The 19,898-nt window shown below is 52.4% G+C and overlaps 9 protein-coding genes across 9 annotated transcripts; 5 read left to right on the forward strand and 4 right to left on the reverse strand.

Moving 5' to 3' along the window:
* Positions 1-45: 45 nt before the first annotated feature.
* On the reverse strand, positions 46-2,160 carry MGL_0879 (uncharacterized protein; the record flags this gene model as incomplete). The annotated part of the gene is made up of 1 exon (XM_001731559.1): positions 46-2,160. One exon carries the CDS (start codon positions 2,158-2,160, stop codon positions 46-48), a length of 2,115 nt encoding a protein of 704 aa, XP_001731611.1.
* A 763-nt stretch (positions 2,161-2,923) lies between these two features.
* MGL_0880 (uncharacterized protein) lies at positions 2,924-7,618 on the forward strand (the record flags this gene model as incomplete). Its single annotated transcript, XM_001731560.1, has 1 exon — positions 2,924-7,618. The coding sequence occupies one exon, from the start codon at positions 2,924-2,926 to the stop codon at positions 7,616-7,618; it is 4,695 nt and encodes a 1,564-aa protein (XP_001731612.1).
* A 146-nt stretch (positions 7,619-7,764) lies between these two features.
* On the reverse strand, positions 7,765-8,613 carry MGL_0881 (uncharacterized protein; the record flags this gene model as incomplete). The annotated part of the gene is made up of 1 exon (XM_001731561.1): positions 7,765-8,613. The coding sequence occupies one exon, from the start codon at positions 8,611-8,613 to the stop codon at positions 7,765-7,767; it is 849 nt and encodes a 282-aa protein (XP_001731613.1).
* A 357-nt stretch (positions 8,614-8,970) lies between these two features.
* On the reverse strand, positions 8,971-10,638 carry MGL_0882 (uncharacterized protein; the record flags this gene model as incomplete). The annotated part of the gene is made up of 1 exon (XM_001731562.1): positions 8,971-10,638. The coding sequence occupies one exon, from the start codon at positions 10,636-10,638 to the stop codon at positions 8,971-8,973; it is 1,668 nt and encodes a 555-aa protein (XP_001731614.1).
* A 269-nt stretch (positions 10,639-10,907) lies between these two features.
* Positions 10,908-12,738, reverse strand: MGL_0883 (uncharacterized protein; the record flags this gene model as incomplete). Its single annotated transcript, XM_001731563.1, has 2 exons — positions 10,908-12,133; positions 12,177-12,738. The coding sequence occupies 2 exons, from the start codon at positions 12,736-12,738 to the stop codon at positions 10,908-10,910; spliced, it is 1,788 nt and encodes a 595-aa protein (XP_001731615.1).
* Positions 12,739-13,433: 695 nt separating this feature from the next.
* On the forward strand, positions 13,434-14,363 carry MGL_0884 (uncharacterized protein; the record flags this gene model as incomplete). Its single annotated transcript, XM_001731564.1, has 1 exon — positions 13,434-14,363. The coding sequence occupies one exon, from the start codon at positions 13,434-13,436 to the stop codon at positions 14,361-14,363; it is 930 nt and encodes a 309-aa protein (XP_001731616.1).
* A 187-nt stretch (positions 14,364-14,550) lies between these two features.
* On the forward strand, positions 14,551-15,135 carry MGL_0885 (uncharacterized protein; the record flags this gene model as incomplete). Its single annotated transcript, XM_001731565.1, has 1 exon — positions 14,551-15,135. One exon carries the CDS (start codon positions 14,551-14,553, stop codon positions 15,133-15,135), a length of 585 nt encoding a protein of 194 aa, XP_001731617.1.
* An 890-nt stretch (positions 15,136-16,025) lies between these two features.
* On the forward strand, positions 16,026-17,057 carry MGL_0886 (uncharacterized protein; the record flags this gene model as incomplete). Its single annotated transcript, XM_001731566.1, has 1 exon — positions 16,026-17,057. One exon carries the CDS (start codon positions 16,026-16,028, stop codon positions 17,055-17,057), a length of 1,032 nt encoding a protein of 343 aa, XP_001731618.1.
* Positions 17,058-18,104: 1,047 nt separating this feature from the next.
* Positions 18,105-19,721, forward strand: MGL_0887 (uncharacterized protein; the record flags this gene model as incomplete). Its single annotated transcript, XM_001731567.1, has 2 exons — positions 18,105-18,521; positions 18,552-19,721. 2 exons carry the CDS (start codon positions 18,105-18,107, stop codon positions 19,719-19,721), a joined length of 1,587 nt encoding a protein of 528 aa, XP_001731619.1.
* Positions 19,722-19,898: the final 177 nt, after the last annotated feature.

Genomic DNA, 19,898 nt, shown 5'->3' on the forward strand with positions numbered 1-19,898 from the left:
GCCAAGAGCGAGCAAGAGGAACAGAGAGAGGAGGCGAGGGGATGGCTACGTAACGAGAGGTGTCGATGAGGCAGCGGCCTCTGTAGCAGATTTGGCCGAAGACTCGGACTCGCCGCGCGCCTCGCGCGTCCGGCGAAGAACAAGCAGCTGTCGTGCAAGCAGTTGTTCATCATCGTGGTCATCATGTGCGTCCGTGTCTGAATCAAAGTCTTCCTGTGCTTTCACCAAGTCCCACGCATGTTGAACCATGGACTGCTGGGGCTCATGAGATGCAGCAGACAAGTCCAAATCCCAGAATGACCCATGTTCTAACGCGCCTGCTGCATCTGATGTGTGCTCGACATCCAGTTCCTGGCTTTCCGATGGCGTGAGTCGATGATCGCGTGGATGAGAGTGACGTGAAGAAAGACGTGCGCGCTTGACAAAGCCGATGGGTGAGCGGGTCAATGCACCTGCGTGCGAGCCCGCAGCTGCGGCATTGGCAAGGATATTGGCTAATGGATAGCAACTCTGTGTATTGACGGGGATACGTTTCTTCGGCTTGGCCTCATCGGAACGTCCGTGCTCGGGATCATCAAGAATCCCGCTCTGAGCAAGAACCTTGGCCTGCTCCTCTTCCTGGAAGCGGACGAGGAAAGCGGCACGCTCTTCTTGCATTTGCTTACCCCAAGCAACTTCCTCAGGCGGGTCAGCGTCTTCTTGCATATAGGCTTCGGAGGATATATATGGCATCGCTGGCACCAAGAGACGGTCGGTATGCGACTCCGGGCATGGCGGCGTGTCCGGATCATCGACATCGGCGGCACGCTTGCGTGCGGGACGACGAGATGAGGATGAGGACGAGGTGCCAGAGTCACCGTTGGCGTCATTGGGATGGTCATATAGCTCGCGCCAGCGCCGGTACTCGGGATTCGGTGTGCCACGCCAAAGAGGATTTGCATCGGTAGGTGGAACAGAGCCTTGCTGAATCCAGGCGGTGCGTGCCTGCCGCCTCGCAGCACGCGATACATCGTCATCGAACGGATTCTCTGAGCCAGGAGCGCCTGGAGGCAGAGCGGCAGGTCCCTCTAAGTAGTGGTACAGGAGCCACAGAAATACGTTGGCACGGTGCTTGGCCGACACGGGATGCGACGCTTGCGGGAAGAAGAGAGAGTGCATGTCAAATGGAGGAGGGAAATGCAAGGACATGATGTCAGATGCCTGGTGCGTCAAAAGGAAAATCAGGGTGACGACGGATGTCGGTGGACGACGCTCAAGACGCAGACGCCGTGCAGTCTCTGCGATATCAGCAGGTACCTCTTCCGTGTCGAGATGGCCGACATGCTTGGCAGATGCAGATGCAGTGCTAGATCCACCCGGCGGACCTGGACGCTCATGCGGAAGAAGCACGGCCTTGAGGAGCGACTTCATACGCGGCGCATCTTGCATGTTGCGCCGAGTATTTTCGGACTTTTGCAACGATGGCACAGGATGATAGCTGCGGAGAATCGTCTTCATCTCGGGGTAAAATGCTAAAGTCGTGTTGATACGACCGACATTCACAAGCAAGCACACTTTTGAAAAGTCCTCCGCATACTCTTCGTCCAAGAAACACTTTTCTCGCATGCTCTTGGTACATTTGCCACTGTTCATGAGTGCCTCAATGTACAGTTCTTTGAACGTGAGTTTCTCAGCTCCAGGATGCGCCCACGACGAGGGACCGGCGCCAGATGCCTCGTTCGCAACTTGCGCGTCGTCAGTAGGAGCATGCGCAGCCGCCGCAGGCTTCTCCTGCCCACCTTCATGGCCATCGAGCTCGTCAACAGGGGTGATGGACATGGGATAGTGCGAGTCGCGCCACGTCAGATACGACGTCCGCCGACGTTTCCAAGTCTCGTATTCGTCTGGAGTCTCGTCTGCGCGGCGTGCGGAGCCTGCGGATTGGCCGTATGGCCATACGAATGTCGGGTAGGGCCCGGCCATCGCTGAGGCCACACATGCCTGGACAGCCAAAGGCGCATTCGATATGGCGGACTTGTCGGTATCATTTGCCTGAGAAGACGTCGTGTCGTCTGCTTGGTTGCCGACACTTTGTACAAAAGATGACATGCGTGCTCCGCGAGAGCCAGCGCGTGGATTCGTGAACACACGGCGCGTGTCGGAAAATAGGTAGCACAGCATCGCGTGCTGTACATCTGTGCGGGATAGTGGCTCGCCATCGTAACGTTTTACTGGCTGGTTTCGTGCCTGCGATGACCTGTCGACACGGTAGATGGTGAGTGCCTATACATATAGGAGCGTCGTACGTACGTGCGAGCCGTCGAAGGACCACTAGCTGGCGACCCTTGTGCGACAGCCTCCGACATGGGAGTGCCACCGCGCGATTCCGTTATTGTTTCAGTCATGCTATGCGCGGCACAGAGAGCAGAAACAGGATGTGCGCCACTCAATAAGGGGCGCGTCACTCAGTGGCGCTAAGAAACAAGAGCCGGTTTAACCTACCCAAAATAGTTCGTTGGGGTGTGTATTCTTTCGCTCGCCAATTTGGTCTACCTACGCGATGCCTGTCACACTCCAATTTGAGCGCGTGCAAAAAAAATGGAGGGGAATGGGGGTGTGGCCTGCTCAGCCATGTGGAAGCAATTCGAGGCCTACAAGACATCGACAAATCTATTTGTGCCTACCAGGGCGTTTCGGAGTAGTCGAGAGACAAACAAATGGAGTATGTCGGCGCGCTATGGGAACGACACATGAATTCGCTAGGGTTTTGCTTAGTAGCCTCGCTGGCTGCGCTGCGCTGCCTCGTCCACTTGGGAAATGTGTGTAAGCCTCCGCATTAGTGACATCAGAGTGAGGGGGTGTTGAGGAGACGCGTAAGTGATTCCCATAGCGCTTTGTCATCGGCCAAGTTGGAAGCCTTCACAACGACAACTTCGCGAGTGACATGGTGAAAAAGAAGAAGCCCCAGCTGAAGAGCAGTGTGCAGCGTGGCTTTGCTACGACGTCTGTGCCGAAGCGAGAGACGCCTACGACCAATGAGCGCACAAATGACGCAATAGCGTCGGGAGCGACGAAGCAGCGAGAAGCGGCTGAGTCAAGCCACCCTCATAGTCATCCTGATGGCCAGATGACAGCAGTCGCAACGAAAATGACAGATTCACACAAATCAAAGGGGCCAACAGGCGGTGAAGATGCATTTGATCCTGAGGCTGAGGAGTTGCAGGCGCTACAAAACATTGTTCAGCAGGTATACCCCAAAGTAGAGAAGGAGACGCAGCGCCGAGGAAAGACAATTCAGTTTCAGCAACGCTTCTCCAAGACACTTTTGCCAGTGTCGATGGATGCTGATGTGTGTGCTGAGACACTTGCGCTCACGCGCGATGGACGTGAGCCCATCACAAAGTGCGAGGAAGCGACATTTCTGGCCGAGGAACGCGGCGCCGACGGCAACAAAGACAATGGCGATAGCGATGGTCGGATGATCCTCCAGAATATGCTCGGCATGTCCATGCCTGAAGAGTCAGAGGCGAAAGCTCTGGAGCGTGCTCTGACGACATGGGAACTGCTTCTGAGCTTGGGATTCTCGCGCGAGCAAGCGACATTAGCATTGACCTATGCGCCCAATCTGGATATCGAAGAATGTGTCGCCTGGCTTGTGGCACAGCTCGACGTGCGCACATATCGAACCTTGTCGCTGAATGTGGATGCGCCACAAGAGTACGTGGCGCCCAAAGCTGCATCAATGGACGACTCGATTCCTCCTATGTATGACGGTTACACATTTACGCGTGCAGAGCAGAGCGAGATGGGGTCATTCGCAGATGACGCAGAGAAAAAGAAGAAAAAGAACGATGCATCCAAACTGGTCTCGGCTGCAAGTCTTGACGCAGAGACGCTAGATGCGATCCGACGTGGCACAGAGACCGTTGTCACTTCGTTGAATGCGCTTCTTGATACAGACGATGCGCTACTGGATGTCATTGAACACCCTATCGAGGCCTGGTGCACGGCGCGGATCGTGGCTATGCAGGTGGACAAGGACCGCTCGCGACGACGGAAAATGCTCGGCGGCACGCCTGACGATGAGTTGGCGCAGTTGGTCGCTGAGGCTGAGGCGCAGAGACAGCTTGATCGCCTTGCCGCGCGTACGAAGGATGTGATGCAGCAAAGTGAGATTCAGCCACAGTTCCACCGAACGTTGGCAACGCAACGTTTTCGCGAGCGGATGCGGCAGCGGGAGGCCGAAGAGGCAGAAAAAATGGCTGCCATACAACGAGAAGAAGAGGCAAAGCGACAAAGACGCTCTGACATTGAGCAGCTTGATGAGCAAACATCGGCCGGCCGCGGCGACGAGGTGGCAAATGCAAATCGCTATGAACCCAGCGGCACCGATACTGATGCGGACGCCCACGGCGATGCGAAAGACAATGCACCCGATCCTGCTGATGACGATGAGGCTGGGGCTCTGGGCGACTCTGCTGGTCTCTTTGAGCAGCCAGACGAGCCAGGAAGCAGCGGCGCCACGGGCGATGTCAGCGTCCGACTTCGCGACATACCTGCCCAAAGCACACAGCGTTCGCCGCGCTCTCTGCTGACTGATGTGCTCAAGGCCGTGGACCCATATGCACAGCACAAATTCACTCTCGTGTCAGGTAAGTCGGCCGTGCGAAGTCAGCTGCAGATCCAGTGGAATGCGAGTGGCGGTCGACCGCCACTTGTCGACACGATCAAGCTCACAAAAGAGGGATGTGCGACACGGGCACTGGCTGATGATTACGTTGCTACGATTGCCCTAAATTGCTTCGGGCGTGAGCGCCAAGTGCAAAGACACCTTTCCAAAGGCTTTCGGGACATTTGGGACGAGCTGGAGCAAATGCGGATGGAGCAGAAGCATGCGTTTCTCCGCGACGAGGTGCTGCATGTCCAGCACCTGCTTGAGCACCGAAACCGAGCGATGCGTGTTCCCGAGACGGAGCAGGCGCTGAAACGAGACTCGCGTCGTGCGCAACCCGAGTCAGAGCCGGCATCCACGCCATCAGTGCGACGTTCCCGAACACGAGAGGCCCAGCCGCAGCTCGCCGAGATGTGGGCACATCGTGCATCGTCCAAGGCATACGAGCTGATGCTGCGTGGCCGACAAGACTTGCCGATCTACCAAGCTCGCGACACGATCCTTCAGAGTGTTGCCACGTCCCAAGTCGTGGTGCTGAGTGGTGAGACGGGATGCGGAAAATCCACGCAATTACCGGCCTACTTGATGGAAGACTGCCTCGCGCGTGGCGAACCATGCAAGATCTATGTGACGGAGCCACGGCGTATTTCGGCCATCTCGCTAGCTGAACGTGTGTCGCAGGAAATGGGCGAGGCGCCCCGCTCGGTCGGCTCGTCAGAGAGCCTTGTTGGGTATGCGATTCGTCTCGAGAGCCAGATCGGAGCTAATGCGCGACTGATTTATGCTACAACAGGTATTGTGTTGCGCATGCTTGAGTCGTCTGTGCTAGACGATGTGACGCACATCATCGTGGACGAAGTGCATGAGCGGTCCATCGAGTCGGACTTCTTGCTGATTGTGCTCAAGACGCTCATGCACGAACGGCCGGATCTCAAGATTGTGCTCATGTCGGCCACGTTGGACGCTGAGCGCATAAGCGCCTACTTTGGTGGCTGTCCCACGCTGGCAGTGCCGGGAAGAACGTTCCCTGTCGATGTGCACTATTTAGAGGACGTGTTGGAGTTGTGCGACGACTATACACTGGATCTGAACTCGCCGTATGCACGGCAGACAGAGAAGCTCAACAAGGTCGAAGTGCAAGAAGATGTGGATGGCGACTTGGTCGATGGTGAGGAGGATGACGGCGACAGTCATGACAACGAGGACAAGGCTGCGAGCGAACGCAAGAAGCTTGATGATGCAGGCGCCGTCTCACAAGTGAACGGCACGACCAATGGACCCACTCCACGGTACAGTGCCAAGACCATCGATACACTTTTGCATTTGAACGAACACAAGATCAATTACGAACTGCTGACAGCGCTACTGGAGCGTATCTGCACGGAACCCAAGTATGCGTCCTTTAGCCGTGCGATTCTTGTGTTCCTGCCGGGCATGGGCGAGATTCGCGAGTGTCTCCGGCACCTGACGGAGCTGCGGCGCTTCCAGACCGAGTGTCAAGTGCATGTTCTGCACTCGAGTGTCGCGACAGAAGAGCAAAGCGCCGCGTTCTTGCCCCCACCAGAAGGCCAGCGCAAGATTGTCCTCGCAACAAACATTGCCGAAACAGGTATCACGATTCCCGACATTACATGTGTCGTGGACTCAGGTCGGCATCGAGAAATGCGGTATGATGAAAAGCGCAAAATCAGCCGCCTTGTCGACTGTTTCATCGCGCGCAGCAATGCAAAGCAGCGGCGCGGACGTGCTGGACGTGTGCAGCATGGAATCTGCTTCCACCTCTTCACCCGCAAGCGGCACGACGACTACATGGACCCACACCCGGTGCCCGAGATGCTGCGTCTCTCGCTGCAAGAGCTCGCTCTGCAGCTGAAAGTCATGCCACTGCGCATTGGGACCAGCATCGAGAATGCACTCGCTCAAGCTCTGGACCCTCCGCTCGCTGTAAATGTGCAGCGAGCTGTAGCCTCGCTCGTGGAAGTCGAGGCGCTCACACCCAATGAGGACATTACTCCTCTCGGCCGTCATCTGTGCCACATGCCGCTGGACGTGCACTTGGCCAAGTTCCTCCTCGTCTCTGTGCTGCTGGGCTGTGTGGATGCAGCTCTATCTATTGCAGCAGTGCTGAATGCCAAGTCGCCGTTCCTGAAAAGCATGGGCCGCGAGACAGGCCGCGGCCGCTCGGCCTTCCAGACACATGACAGCGACTTTATGGCCTTCGCGCAAATGTTCCACGCATGGCGCGCTGCCGTCGGGCGGCATCAGGGACAGTCGTTTTGCACGGCCCATTCGCTCAGCGCCGATGTGCTGTACCAAATCGAAGAGCTCCGTCAGCAGTACTTTGCCTATCTCGTCGACACGGGCTTTGTGCGTGTCGAGGCCAGCGTGCGGAATGACCTGGCCAGGCGCCGCGCTCGACACGGGCGGCCCAAGCTCATGTCCATCCCTGAGCATCTCGATGTGTACGGACAAAGCGCGCCTGTCGTCACACTTGCGCTTGTCACGGCCATGTACCCAAAGCTGCTGCAGGTTGATGAGAATACACAGCAGATGCGTACGCTCTTGAACAATCAGCCGGCACTCGTCCATCCGTCGTCCGTCAATGCACGCCGTGCGCTCGGCACAACATCCACACACTTTGTGCTGTACCATGCGATTGTGTACTCTTTCCGGCTATATGCATGGGAGACGGCCGTCGTCGACGATCGAATGGTGCTTCTCATCGGCGGAGAGGCCGAGTTCAAGCACACGAGCCGCAGCATGTACATTGACCACAATCGCGTGCGAATGACGACGTACGACGCGCCCTCTTTGGTGGCACTGCGTGTGCTTCGCACGCAGCTGCGTGAATTATTCCAGGCGTCGTTCCGTTCACCAGGCCGACCTTGGACAAGAACACAGCACCGAATGATGGAACTTGTGCTGAAGTCGTTGGGCGTGCCAGTCAAGCCGCCATTGAGTACATAGGGCCCGTAGTAAAGCATGTGGCCGGGTGCAAGGACCATACAATGAGGCCCAACCTTGAGGCCACGAATGGATGCCATGAAGCAAAAAGACGACATGGACCCCGCCATCACGCACGGAGCGGCTCACCTACACGCCACTTGACTCATCTAGATGCACAGCTCGCCACGGATCACACGCACACATCGCCCTTGAACCCATATGTCCCCTTGCTCATCCGTCATCACACGCACATCACCTCGTCGACCGATGGCCGTGCCCTGCCGCACCGTATATGCCTTGGGTGCTTGGTTCGAACGGATTAGCCACATCGCCAGCGCAGCATTCAAACTGCCCGTCGCAGGATCCTCAAAGCCCTCCGCGAACGCGCGCACTTCAAAGTGGGCCGGCATTCCTGAGGCGTGTGCACCGATCAGCCCGAGATGGAAGCCCAATTTGTGGATTTGCCTGATATCTGGGTCGACAGCGAGTACTGCCTGAGCATCTCGTAATAGAAATCCCATCCATCGCGGGCCATTCACAATCCACCAAGCCTCGACGATCTCGTTCTTGCTCAGATTCATGGCGCTTAGTGCTTGATCAAGCGTCGCACTGTCAATAGGCTCATGCCGGTGGAGTTCAGGCGCCTTGAGCATTAGCGTATCATGGTCGTAGCGAATGTGGACCAAGCCAATACCGCACTCTTGCACAACTACACCATTCTGCCGTGCAGCCCCATCTTGGTCATGCTTCCGAGCCGAAAGCCAAGCGTACGCACTGCCGAGCGTCGGATGCCCGGCAAATGGCAGCTCGCATCCAGGCGTAAAAATTCGAACACGGTAATGAGCATCAGGATGTGTCGCTTGCAAGAGGAATGCGGTTTCGGACAGATTGGTCCATCGAGCAAGCGATTGCATCTGTTCATCGCTCAGATCATCGGCGTCGTGGACGACAGCCACAGGATTTCCTGTGAGACTTTCTGAGGCAAACACGTCGACCTGCGAAAATGAATGGGACATATTCACGTACGCAGCCGATACTATCGCTATGCGGATGGGTGCCTGAGAGAGCAGTGTAAGTAGCTTAGGCTGCTCCTGAGGATATGGACAAAATCTTGTTCGTCGCCCACTCAGACGGGGTCCATGACAGTGCCCATTGAATGTGGAGAAGGATTCGTGTATGATGCATGGGATGCCCTCCACTATCGATCAACAAGGAACAAGCTCATTCACCGCAAAATAACATGCCACGACGCGAAACGCGACCCTGCACTACGCGGGCTCTCTCACCACCTCCCAATGCCGGTGGTGCTGCCTATCTGATTCTTCAAACCATCTGTTCATAACATGAGATGCATTAGGTTGAACTATAATACATTATTTTGGAAGGGAGGCGCGAGGCACGTGGTCAAATGCCATCACGGGCGTGCCATCCTTCATTGTCGTTTGCCTTTCGACCAGCTTGTACTTGCCGATCCTTGGCATCATGACATACCAGACAAACCAGTACAAAAATCCAGCGCCAAAGAAGCCCGAGGCTACTGCAGGTGCCAAGCCATACCAGATGTCGCCGTTGGTGGCGGTTTTTTCGCCAGCTGGCGGCGGAATCCACGGCACAATGACCAAGAAAAGAGAGACGAGTGTAAAGAAGAGCGCTATCGGGAACGACGCTCGAAACAGCGGGTGCCACTCCCGAAGCCACGAGAGTTTGAACCGCGAGTTGTGCGGCAAGTATGTCAGGCACAATCCCAGACCTACCGCCGTATTCACAATGTTAAGTGGGTATTGTGCGATACTCAGCACCAGCTGATACGCAGAATCTTGGGGTGGTGCAAGCATAAGAATCAGTGTCACAATAGCGTGCCACGTGAGCCCTGCTAGTGGCGTGTTGAAGGGCCGATTAGACGCAAATATTTTGGCAAAGGGAATGATGTTGTCACGACCTAACGCTTGATTCAATCGACCCTGAGCAAACAAAACAGCAAACACATTCGCAACAGCAGAGAGTGCCACAAATACTGACAGGGCCTGTGCCGAGCGCTCGCCAAACATGTGTTTAAAAAAGGCCGCGGCAATAATCTGTTCACTGCCGAGGACTTCATCCAGCGGCACAGCAGCAAAGTAAGCAATTTGGCACAGCACATAAAGAATGGTCAGTGTTGTCAAAGAAACGATGCCGGCGATCTTCATCGTGCGTGCCGGATTCTGGACCTCGCCGAGTGCATAGAACAAATTCGAATATCCAACATAACTCCAAATGGCATTGTAAATGCACTGCGATACACCGTAGATATCGCTTCGTGTGTTGTCAAAAGCATTCGAAAAGTTATGTGGTGTAGGGCCCTTTGTGTGGCCCGCAAGTGCGGCGAACCCAGCAAATACAATGAGCAGCAGGATAACCACCTTGAAAAGACCGACAGTGTTCTGGAAGAGCAGACCCCACTTGAGCATAGTGCCGTGCATGAATAGGGCAAACATGATAATGCCAATGCCAATGCCTTTGGAGCCCCATTCCGATGCACTTTTACCACCAGCTCGAATAAAGTACTGACCAGCAGCATTGGCATTACCAGCTGCCTGACCGAGTAGTAAGGCCTGCGCTGCATACATGGAAGCAACCATATGTTTCGGCTTACGATACACGTGCTGCAGGTAGTTCAGTTCACCACCATTTCGATGCATGGCCGTGGCGAATTCCGCATACACAGCAAAGCCGCAACCAGCAATTAAACCGCCGATAACCCAATAGATGAGACTCATACCAACACTGCCGCCCTGCTGGAGGATCGTTGATGTCGTAGAGAACACACCAGTACCAAGAATTCGATTTACCATCAAGAAGATAGCAGAGATCGTGCCAAGCTGTCTTCCCTGTGGCAGTTCATCATAGTGTACCTCAGCAGGCGGAATATCTTCGTGATGACCTGTTTGTGAGTCTTCCGTCGCATTCACAGGTCGAGACTCTTCGTCTATGTGGCCATCAACGAGGGTGCTGTCCTCGGTGATAAAGTGCTTCTCCTCTTTGATGGGAGAAGAATCTACCATCCTGAAGAGGGCTTGAGGAGATTATAGCCAGAAAGATGCACACACACTTGCGCGTGCTGCAGTCTTTAATAGAGAGAAGAAGATTGTGTGTGACTACACTGACCAGTTTGACAACTATCCGTTCCTAACCTATTGCCCCATAACCCACAGGAATCCGTGCTAGGCAACGAACAAGCTGCACACGAATGTATGTGGCACGCCATCGATGTTGTCTCGGAGCGCCTCAGAGCCAATCACAGAACACGCCTCCGCTTGCATTCAAATGGTCACTAAGGCACTAAAGTTGACGAAATACCACGTGAAAGATCCCACGTAAGCACATTGGGAGCTATGGCGTCATGATTCCAGCGTGCTGAAAGTGGGAGTGGATATGACTGGGTCGTAAGCGGCGCAGATGGGGGTGGTGCCATCCGCTCTGCCTTCATCACACTATCGCGACGAAGCATGGTGCCATCGATGCGCAAAGACAGGTCACTTAACCGATGAGCATCCGTTGGCACATTCCACAGAGGCGTTAGTTGCTCAGACAGGGACCAGCCCTCATCGGCAGCTCGTCCCATGAGCTCGTCTGGCGCATTAAGTGGTTGCGACAGCGCTAGTTTGGCCGATCTCATTGCACCCGCACTGATCGGCGGCACGTGAAGAGATGATACGCCTGGTGTGGATGGCAAACCAAGCCAGTTTTCAATTGTTGGCACATCAAGTCGCAAGTCGTCAAAGTCCAAGCGCGGCAACAAATCGAGCGGGCTGAAAACAAGACACTGCCGCGCATTGTCGAGATCCAGCAACTGATCGAGTGAGACGATGGGTGCCGTCGATGCAGAGGGCATACAAGTTGTCGTTGTCGAAGACAATGATGATGCCCTGGTCGTTGTATTCGTTGCTGTTGCCGCCGTTGACAAGGTGGCAGGACTCGCTGGAGCTTGGAACGGAGTCATCGACATGGATGCTTGCGATTGCAGTGGTATTGAGGGCGGCGGCGGATGAGAAGCCACTTGTATGGGAAGCTGTGTATGACCCTGGGCCTGAGTCTGTGTGTGAGCTTGTGGAACGGGCGTCATCTGCGCCTGTGTCTGCATCTGTGGTGACATGTGCGGCTGGGAAGCATGCAGGATAAGTGAAGATGTTGTTGACAATGGTGAGGTAGAGAATGTCGAGTTCGCAAGTTGTGCAGGCGAAGACGAGCCGAACGGACGAATCGGTGCGTCGAAGCTAAGCGAATCACTTGGCACTGTCGTGGCACTTGCCCAATCCGACAAAGATGATGCGCCTGACTCCTCACCCTCGACAAGCATGTCATCTTTGCCATCATCTGTTTGTCCCACCCGTGCAGCCGCCACTGACGGTGGTGGCGGCGGTGCCTCCAGTCGCGGCGGGGGTGGAAGCTCCGGCTCGGGCGAAACAAGCCCAGAGTCAACAATCGCCGCACGCCGAGCATGAGCACGTCGATTGCGTCGATTCTGGAACTGCAATGGGTTGTCAGTACACGCATGTTCTATCAAGGCGTGTGTATGCATGCATTTGCACAATGCGTGGACGTACCCAAATTGTCACTTGCCGTGGCTGAAGGCCCGTGGCTTGAGCCAATTTATACTTCTCTGCCTGCGTTATGTTGGGTGCATGTGCAAATGCACGCTCCAGAATGGCTGTTGCACGCACGCTATGCGGTCGATGTGTTTCATGCGGTGCATTTGCATCAGCTGCAAACGTCTTGAGTCTGTCGTCCACGAGCGATAAAATGGCCTTTTGCATATCTCGTGCTGCCATTTGGCACTGGACTTCAAACAGGCGCTGGATTTGTGGCAAGACTCGCTGGCGGGCCGAGCCCCAGCGCATTTGAGCGTCATGAAAGTGGTCCATGTACATGCGCTTCAACTGCTCGAGAACTCGCTCATAAAGGTCGATGAGAGCGTCATACACATCGTTTGATACAGGACGCAGTCGAAGTGCGGCCACAAACGACTGTGAATGCACACTTTGTAGATCTAACTGCGCGTCAGGTGCATCCATCACTGGACTCGGTAGCACTGGCGTAGATGTGCCTCGTACGTGGCGCAGCGTACACAGGCATTCATCCAGGAAGTCCAGCTCGGGATGCATACTATGCTATGTGGCTAATGGACATTGACGCCTTTATAAGTCAAATACCGCGGAAGGGCCTGAGCGCCAAAGATGTGTAGGTGGAGGTACTTTGTGTCCCAAGATTGTCACAGCCCGCAACAAGATGAGACTTCGACGTGATATGCATCGGGCGAAAGGAGTGTTTGTTCACGTATCGCGTGACGTCGGCTTTTTTTTCCCTTTCAAGCTCTTTGGTCAGACTACAATTCCCAGTCCCGATCTGTCCCGCATCCCAGTAACGGAGAACTGTGTATCAACTATTAGCACAATTATAGTGGGGCTCACTAAGATCCATGGAAGCGTACTATTCCAAAAATATCTTGCCAGATTTCTCGAACTAGCGTGTGTCAACTTGATAGAGAGCATGACTCATCTAGCATCAAGTTGTTATTGTTTCATAGAAACGCAGATGGTTCGTCATGCACCTCACAAAACCTTAGGCAGAGCCCAGCGTCCACGTTGTACACTTGGCTTGGGTGGTCTGATCGCGCCCACTTGCAGGTGGAGGAGCAGAAAAAGCAAGCATCCTTTGTGTCACGCATCAAAGTGCGGAAGCGCCGGCAAGACTGATGCGGTAGGTGATGGGTTGGCTTGAATGAGATTCAGGATAGCGATGAGGCAGCGATAGCCTTTTGAATTATACGACCACAGGGAACATTGCTACACCTTCCATTATGTTGACGCAGGAAGAAGTTCGACAGAAACTGCTAGAATTCGAGTATACCTTGCTCGATGCACTCACCCGGGAGGTAGATGAATCCTATTACAGTCATCTGAGGCAACTCACGGAAATTGTACGGCGCGAGTTTGCTCTTCAGCAAGAGCAAGGTACACTCACAAATGCTACATTGCAGCTTGGTGCAAGAGTGAGTGATCGCCTTGAGCAACTGGGCCACATCCTGCACGAGCAGCGGACGCAGATGCAGCGCATTCATTCAAATGCAAGTCAAGAGCTTGTTCTCATTCTGCGCAGTCCTATACCACGCTCAAGAGCATCAGGAAGTCTGCGAGACCGCCGAGATCCTACGTTGAACGCGAAACACATGCGTGACTGGTTTCTCCGCCACCTGGGGCATCCATTTCCTTCGCGAGAAGACAAAGAACAGATTCTTGCTGAGACTAACGCATGCATACGCGATCGGACGCTGCGTTTGAAATATACTCAGATTGTACTGTGGTTCATCAACACGCGTCGTCGCTCTGGGTGGACCGCATTCTTAAGACATTATGCAAGAGGGGATAAGGTCAAACTTTTCAATCTCGCCCAAGCCATTGAAAATGAAGAGGGCGGTACACATGAGACGCGCCAATGGTCAGCAGGTCATGCGATCACTCTCACACCTGCATCAGCTGTTCAAGCTAACAAACCTATGCTCAGTGATCCCAACACAAGCTCAGGGCTAAGTCTTCAGTCTCTTCTGCCGAACATGGATGATATTGCTAGACGAGCGATGAAACGAGAGTGGTCAAACATCGTTGATCGTGTGCGGATCGGTGCTAAAGAACGCATAGGGGACTGGGTCGACGAAGTTATCAGCGCACCAAGCACAGCTTCTTCGTCATCACAATCGCGTCGGCATTCTACACGTCGAACGACCCCATGAGGCGATCAATCTGTCATCCACCTTCTGATCAACCTAACGTGGAGTTCATTAACAATCACTGAACTACTAAAAAATGAAAATAAAAATGTACAACATATATTTATAGAAAATTTCCTACCTGTACCCCAAGTGCTTGTCAAAATCGCGTAGCAACAATTCTCGAAGCACCACACGCACTCATACAAAGATGGGCTCATCTTACGCACACACTGTGAGCGATCCCACTGATATGCTTGCCACACTGCAAAACCAGATGGAGGCTGTTAAGAATAGCGTACATCTAGCGTTCGACAAGTCTATGGATAAATACTTAGCAGAGTATGAGACGCTAGACACCCAGGCCCGTGCTTCGGACCCAGATACACCATTAAAGTACCGACTCACAGCAGCAAAGATGCTTGTAAGCGCTGCCTACGTATACCTTGACACGCTTTGGATGTATCTTAAGACGCAAGGTGTGGATCCTACGACACATCCAGTTCATTCAGAGCTTGAACGAGTGCACTCCTACTTTGCCAAGTTGAAAGGTGTCTCATCCAATACAAAGGAGAAGACTTCCCAAAAGATTGATGTTGACGCTGCAAAAAGAATGGTACACGCTGCTGCCTCGTTAGGAAAGCACACACGCTTTGACGAGGAGAAATCGCACCCACCAGTTCAGCAGCCACCATCACAAAATGATGTGCATGAAGAGCCTGTGCAGAGTGCTCCTAGCAAGAAGAAAAAGAAGCTTCTAAGCCGACAAGCCAAACCTTCGAAGAAAAATCCATAGCTTCTATGTAATGGCCGACCGATACGAACGGCGACATGCCGCTGATACCCCAATCAGACATCCTGCGGGAAAAGTACCACGACTTTGTCTAGAAATTGCGCATTTTTCAATTTGCGAGCCTGTGTCCCATTCTCTCCACACATATACTCGTCAATAGTTAGCAGCGGTCATCATCATGCTTCGACGTACCACAGTGACGTGGTCGCGAGCAAGTCGATTCCGTCTTGCCAGCCCTGCCCATTATGTTCACACAAGGACTAGTGAACTAGCTACAGGATTGTATGATGAGCAGCCCACGGTTGAGGCCGTCGATACCATTCTTGCTCGCACCCGACAATACGACGCGAAGAAGCAGTGGGCACACAGTTTTAGCCGACTGAATGACTCGTTCACTCGGCAACAACTCTTTCAACTTGCACGGGATGCAAAGTTAGACATGATTAAACACTCGATGACGAAGCCAATGTTGATTAAAGCATTTCTTGTGCAGCGATTTGGGCTCACGGATCCAGAAGCTGGCGAATCATACGCATTTATACGCTTGCCTCTCAGCAGCGTATTTCTGCTCTCCCATCATGGAACTGCCTTCTTCCAATATGCGCGCAACATAGGCGCAAAAGTTGCCATTGGCAAGCGTGACGAGCACATTGGCGTCAATGTTTCCGGAAGCAAACAAGCTGTAGAGAACATGAACTCATGGCTGAATTCATTTCAACAAGTACGTGAAAAGCCAACTGACGTGCAGTCCATTCGAAAAAGTTATCGGGAATTCAATTTACCAGAAGCCATGCATTCCCTGGATCTCACATCGCACGCAGTGCCACGTTTCACAGGAAGGTCGGAATGTGAACCTTTCATTCCTTCATCATCATGATGCAGACCAGGCGTTGATGTTGATGGAGCAAAAAAAGTACCATAAACCCATTCATTGGAACCAATTATGGTGCTTTACGCCAGACCAAGGCGCGTCTGTGTCTTCATTGCCTTTTACTCCCTCTAGTGTGCCAGACCCGCTCACCGAGTACGCCTTGACACAAGGTCGCTGGTCACGCCTTTCCGGCATGGGTCCTGCCTCGCTCAGTATGCTTTGTCATTTGAGTGATCCATCTACGCTTGACCCTGTAGCGACTTTAGCTCCGGGTTTGGACCATGGCGTTTCTTCTTTGAATCAAGCGTGGATCGATGGCCCATGGGAACCTCGACTATCTCTCGCTTTCGGACATGTCCTGTGGAAAGATCTGCCTCGCATGACGCAACCCCTTACAACACCTATGCATGTACCGGCTTATTTCGTTGAGTCCGAGCTGCCCAATACGGCTGAACAGACGCCTATCATACCCGGTTGGTCGGAACTTTTAATGGACGAGCTCGAATTCGAACGCATATATTACCGCAGGACAACATCGTCCGATCCTTACCCAGTTGATTTGGTCGTATCGGTCGCAATATATCCAAACCGAGTCGTTCCAGAAAGATCTTGGTGGCAATGCGAGGCACATGCCCCCATTCTGTGCCCTTATGCTCCCTTGGATGCATGCCTTACTGTGAAATATAAGGCACCTGCCAATCTCCAAGGCACAAGTCTCTCTTCCATTTTGTCTCCAATGAATTATTCTGATAAGTTTTCTAATATCGAAGAATTCTGTACCGCTTTTCCGACTGAAACAACGCTCAACACGAATCCAAATGATGAATGGCGCATTTGGCGACGGGAACGTGTCGTCCAACGCTCGTCGACATACTTTCATGCTGATCATACGAGCGAGCTTGTTCTCGTACGCGAAGCTGTGCGCAGAAATTCCATGTCGCACTTCCAACACATTACACGACTGGAATCTTCCAACTGGTCGAGTGATTACATCGGCGTTCTCTCCTCTTTGCTCCGCACGTCATACCCATCATTAGGTAGAAGTGATACTTAATTAGCTACCGTCTTATCGATGCTATCGAGGTAAGTCTCACAAGAGACGACTACCTTCACACACTTCTTTGCAGAGACCTTATTTTTTTACGCGTTTCGGTTCTACATCTGACGCATCATCATAATTTAAGCTTCTTGCAATTTTGTAGCACCTCGTTCTTATTCTCGCTGCGCATAATGATGTACATACTTTTGGATGTATGGAACTTGAAAACAAAGAACTGAAACCTAAGATCAGGGTTATTTCGTTTTATCACGACCTCATTGTGGTTTGAACCTGTCATATCTGCATATTTTCACCACCGAGCGTCATGATGCGACTTCTTACAAAAGGCTCCCGGATCTAGCGTAGGAGGACGTGCCTGAGACAAGTTGCAGCAGATAAGGTTTGAACCAATCCGGCGCATGGTTTCCTCGTTGTGGAGAAAGCACACTGATTTTCAAGCTTCGCTTTGCACGACCGATTGTATTTTCCACTCTAGTTTCAGCAAGTCATTGATTTTTCCTTTGTAAAGATCAATCGTAGAAAGACTCGAACCAATGTTATAGGGAAAGCTAGTATAAACTGCAAAAAATCCTACGCCTTGTCGATCGTCTATTGCTATGTATAACATGTCTTGTTGGCTGTACATCATGAACCCTGACACAGGGTTTATAGGATACACGCAATTATACTGCGAGTCAGGAAGAACTTTTGTTGTGGGTCTTCCTCCACTTTCACAATTTGAGCGAATACGCATGTCAGACACGGCCCGGAATCTGCTATAACACCCAAGACGAAGTAAGTTCTCCACAGCAATTCTTGCGTTCCTTGTTGGCACGGATCCTCCATGTCGTCCATGCGCGTCATGGCACGGAGCTGCACTTTATTAGCATTGCTCCTCGCGGTGCTGCTTCAAGCAGTAACATCCTACAAGATCAGTATCGAGGATTCATATGGCATGCGACAAACGTGTAATGGCGTTCGAGCAGGCCCCGATACGCGTGTGGATGGTACGTGACGAATCGCTTAGAGATAGTTGTATTTTATCCGGGTTCTTCGGGTGTAATGTCATCTATTGTTTATGAAATTAGCGAGCTTTCGCGTATTGGTAAAATTTCATCAGAGTTTGGTTTAACAGGCAGTCGGCTCTACACATGCACTTACGAGGCTCAGTCCGAGCAATTATGTACAGAGAATGAACTAGGCACGTACCTAATTGATGGTGATCAGCCGACAAAGACAATCCATCAAGAAAAATTCAACTTTGGTGAAGGCCTGGACAAAAATAAGGTCATGGTACGTGCATTGTTCTTACACCAGTCATACAAGGTGAACACAACCGGCTACTACTGTGTTGACGTGGCGCCCTTTGTTACGGTCAATGACTTGGCCGAGATGCCAGACAAGCTATTTCGTGGACATGTGGAGTTTATAAACCGATACCGTGGACAACTCCCTGCTTCTGAACATCCGAAGCTCTACGTGCGTAGCAGCATGGAATGCTAACAACAGTTTTATGGTTGGCTTATGCTCGTCTACATGGTTTTATGTGCTGTGTGGCTCTACATGTGCTATGTACATAAAGACCAGATTGTGACAGTGCAGCACTTCATTACTGGCACAATTGTCTTTCTGATGATCGAGATGGCGTGCGAATGGGCGTCCTACCATTACTTTAATCAACACTCTATTGATTACATGTTTTTCCGCTCTGTTGACGGTCAGGCATCTGTCACTGGCATGGCACGCTTCTGGCTCACGCTGACGAATGTTCTTGGGGCAGCAAGAGATAGTCTGTCTTTCTTTCTTTTGCTCATCGTCTCCATGGGCTATGGAGTAGTGAGGCCGACGATCGGGCCCGTGATATACAAGGTATATTTGCTCACGGTCCTCCATTTCGTATTCGGTGTGATGTACTCGGTCGGTGTGATCCTCGTTTTACTCGATATTACGTCCGGCTGGGTTGCATTTTTCATTTTCCCTTTGGCTTTCACACTCACGGCCTTTTACATGTGGATCTTACATTCGCTCAAAGCTACGATCCGATACCTGTCGGAGCGTAGACAGACGTTCAAGTGTGCAATGTTCCAGCGACTGAATGGCATTTTGCTCGGTGCTGTCGCATTCTTGACACTTTATTTCTTCGGAATGATCCTGCTTGTATCAGTCAGTGGGCCCAATACATTTGCGTATCATTCATGGAAGTATCGCTGGTTCATTTTAGATGGCGCACTTACGCTTCTGTACTTGATCGTATTTGGACTCATTGCATGGTCCTGGCGTCCAACAGGTCACAATATGCGGCTCGCCATGTCTGACGAGCTTGCAACGGACGAGGAGGCACCTGGAGCCGAATTTGAAATCCACACAATTGGTTCTGACCACGAAGACATGGATGCAGATGCTAGGGAGGTGGGCTCCGAGCATCTACAAGGTCTTTCTCAGGCACAAAGCGAGACGGGTGTGCCACGTGAATACAATGAATTCGAGTCGAATGGACGCATCGCGCTACGTAACAAGGAAGAGGACGATGGAGACGATAATTCTGATCAATTTGATGTGGTGTTTGAAGCGAACAAAGAAGATGAAGATTTGTCGCGCAAGTCGTACGACATTGAGAGCCGTCATGGCCACGAAAAGCGGCGTCTTCAGTTGAATGATGATTACGAAGATGATGCATGATTTATAGACCAACATGTCGGAAACGAGGTTAGATGGAAACGATGTTTTGGAGGACACGATATCGTCGGACTTCTGGTTCATTTGTGTACTTATAATGGAAAAGGAAAAGAAATACGGTCAGAAAAAGGTCGAAAACATTGGCGAAACATGCTATCTTTCATTCTCTAAAACAAACAA

Source organism: Malassezia globosa, assembly GCF_000181695.2.
Source record: "Malassezia globosa CBS 7966 chromosome Unknown mgl_sf_2.1, whole genome shotgun sequence".
NCBI lineage: Eukaryota > Fungi > Basidiomycota > Malasseziomycetes > Malasseziales > Malasseziaceae > Malassezia > Malassezia globosa.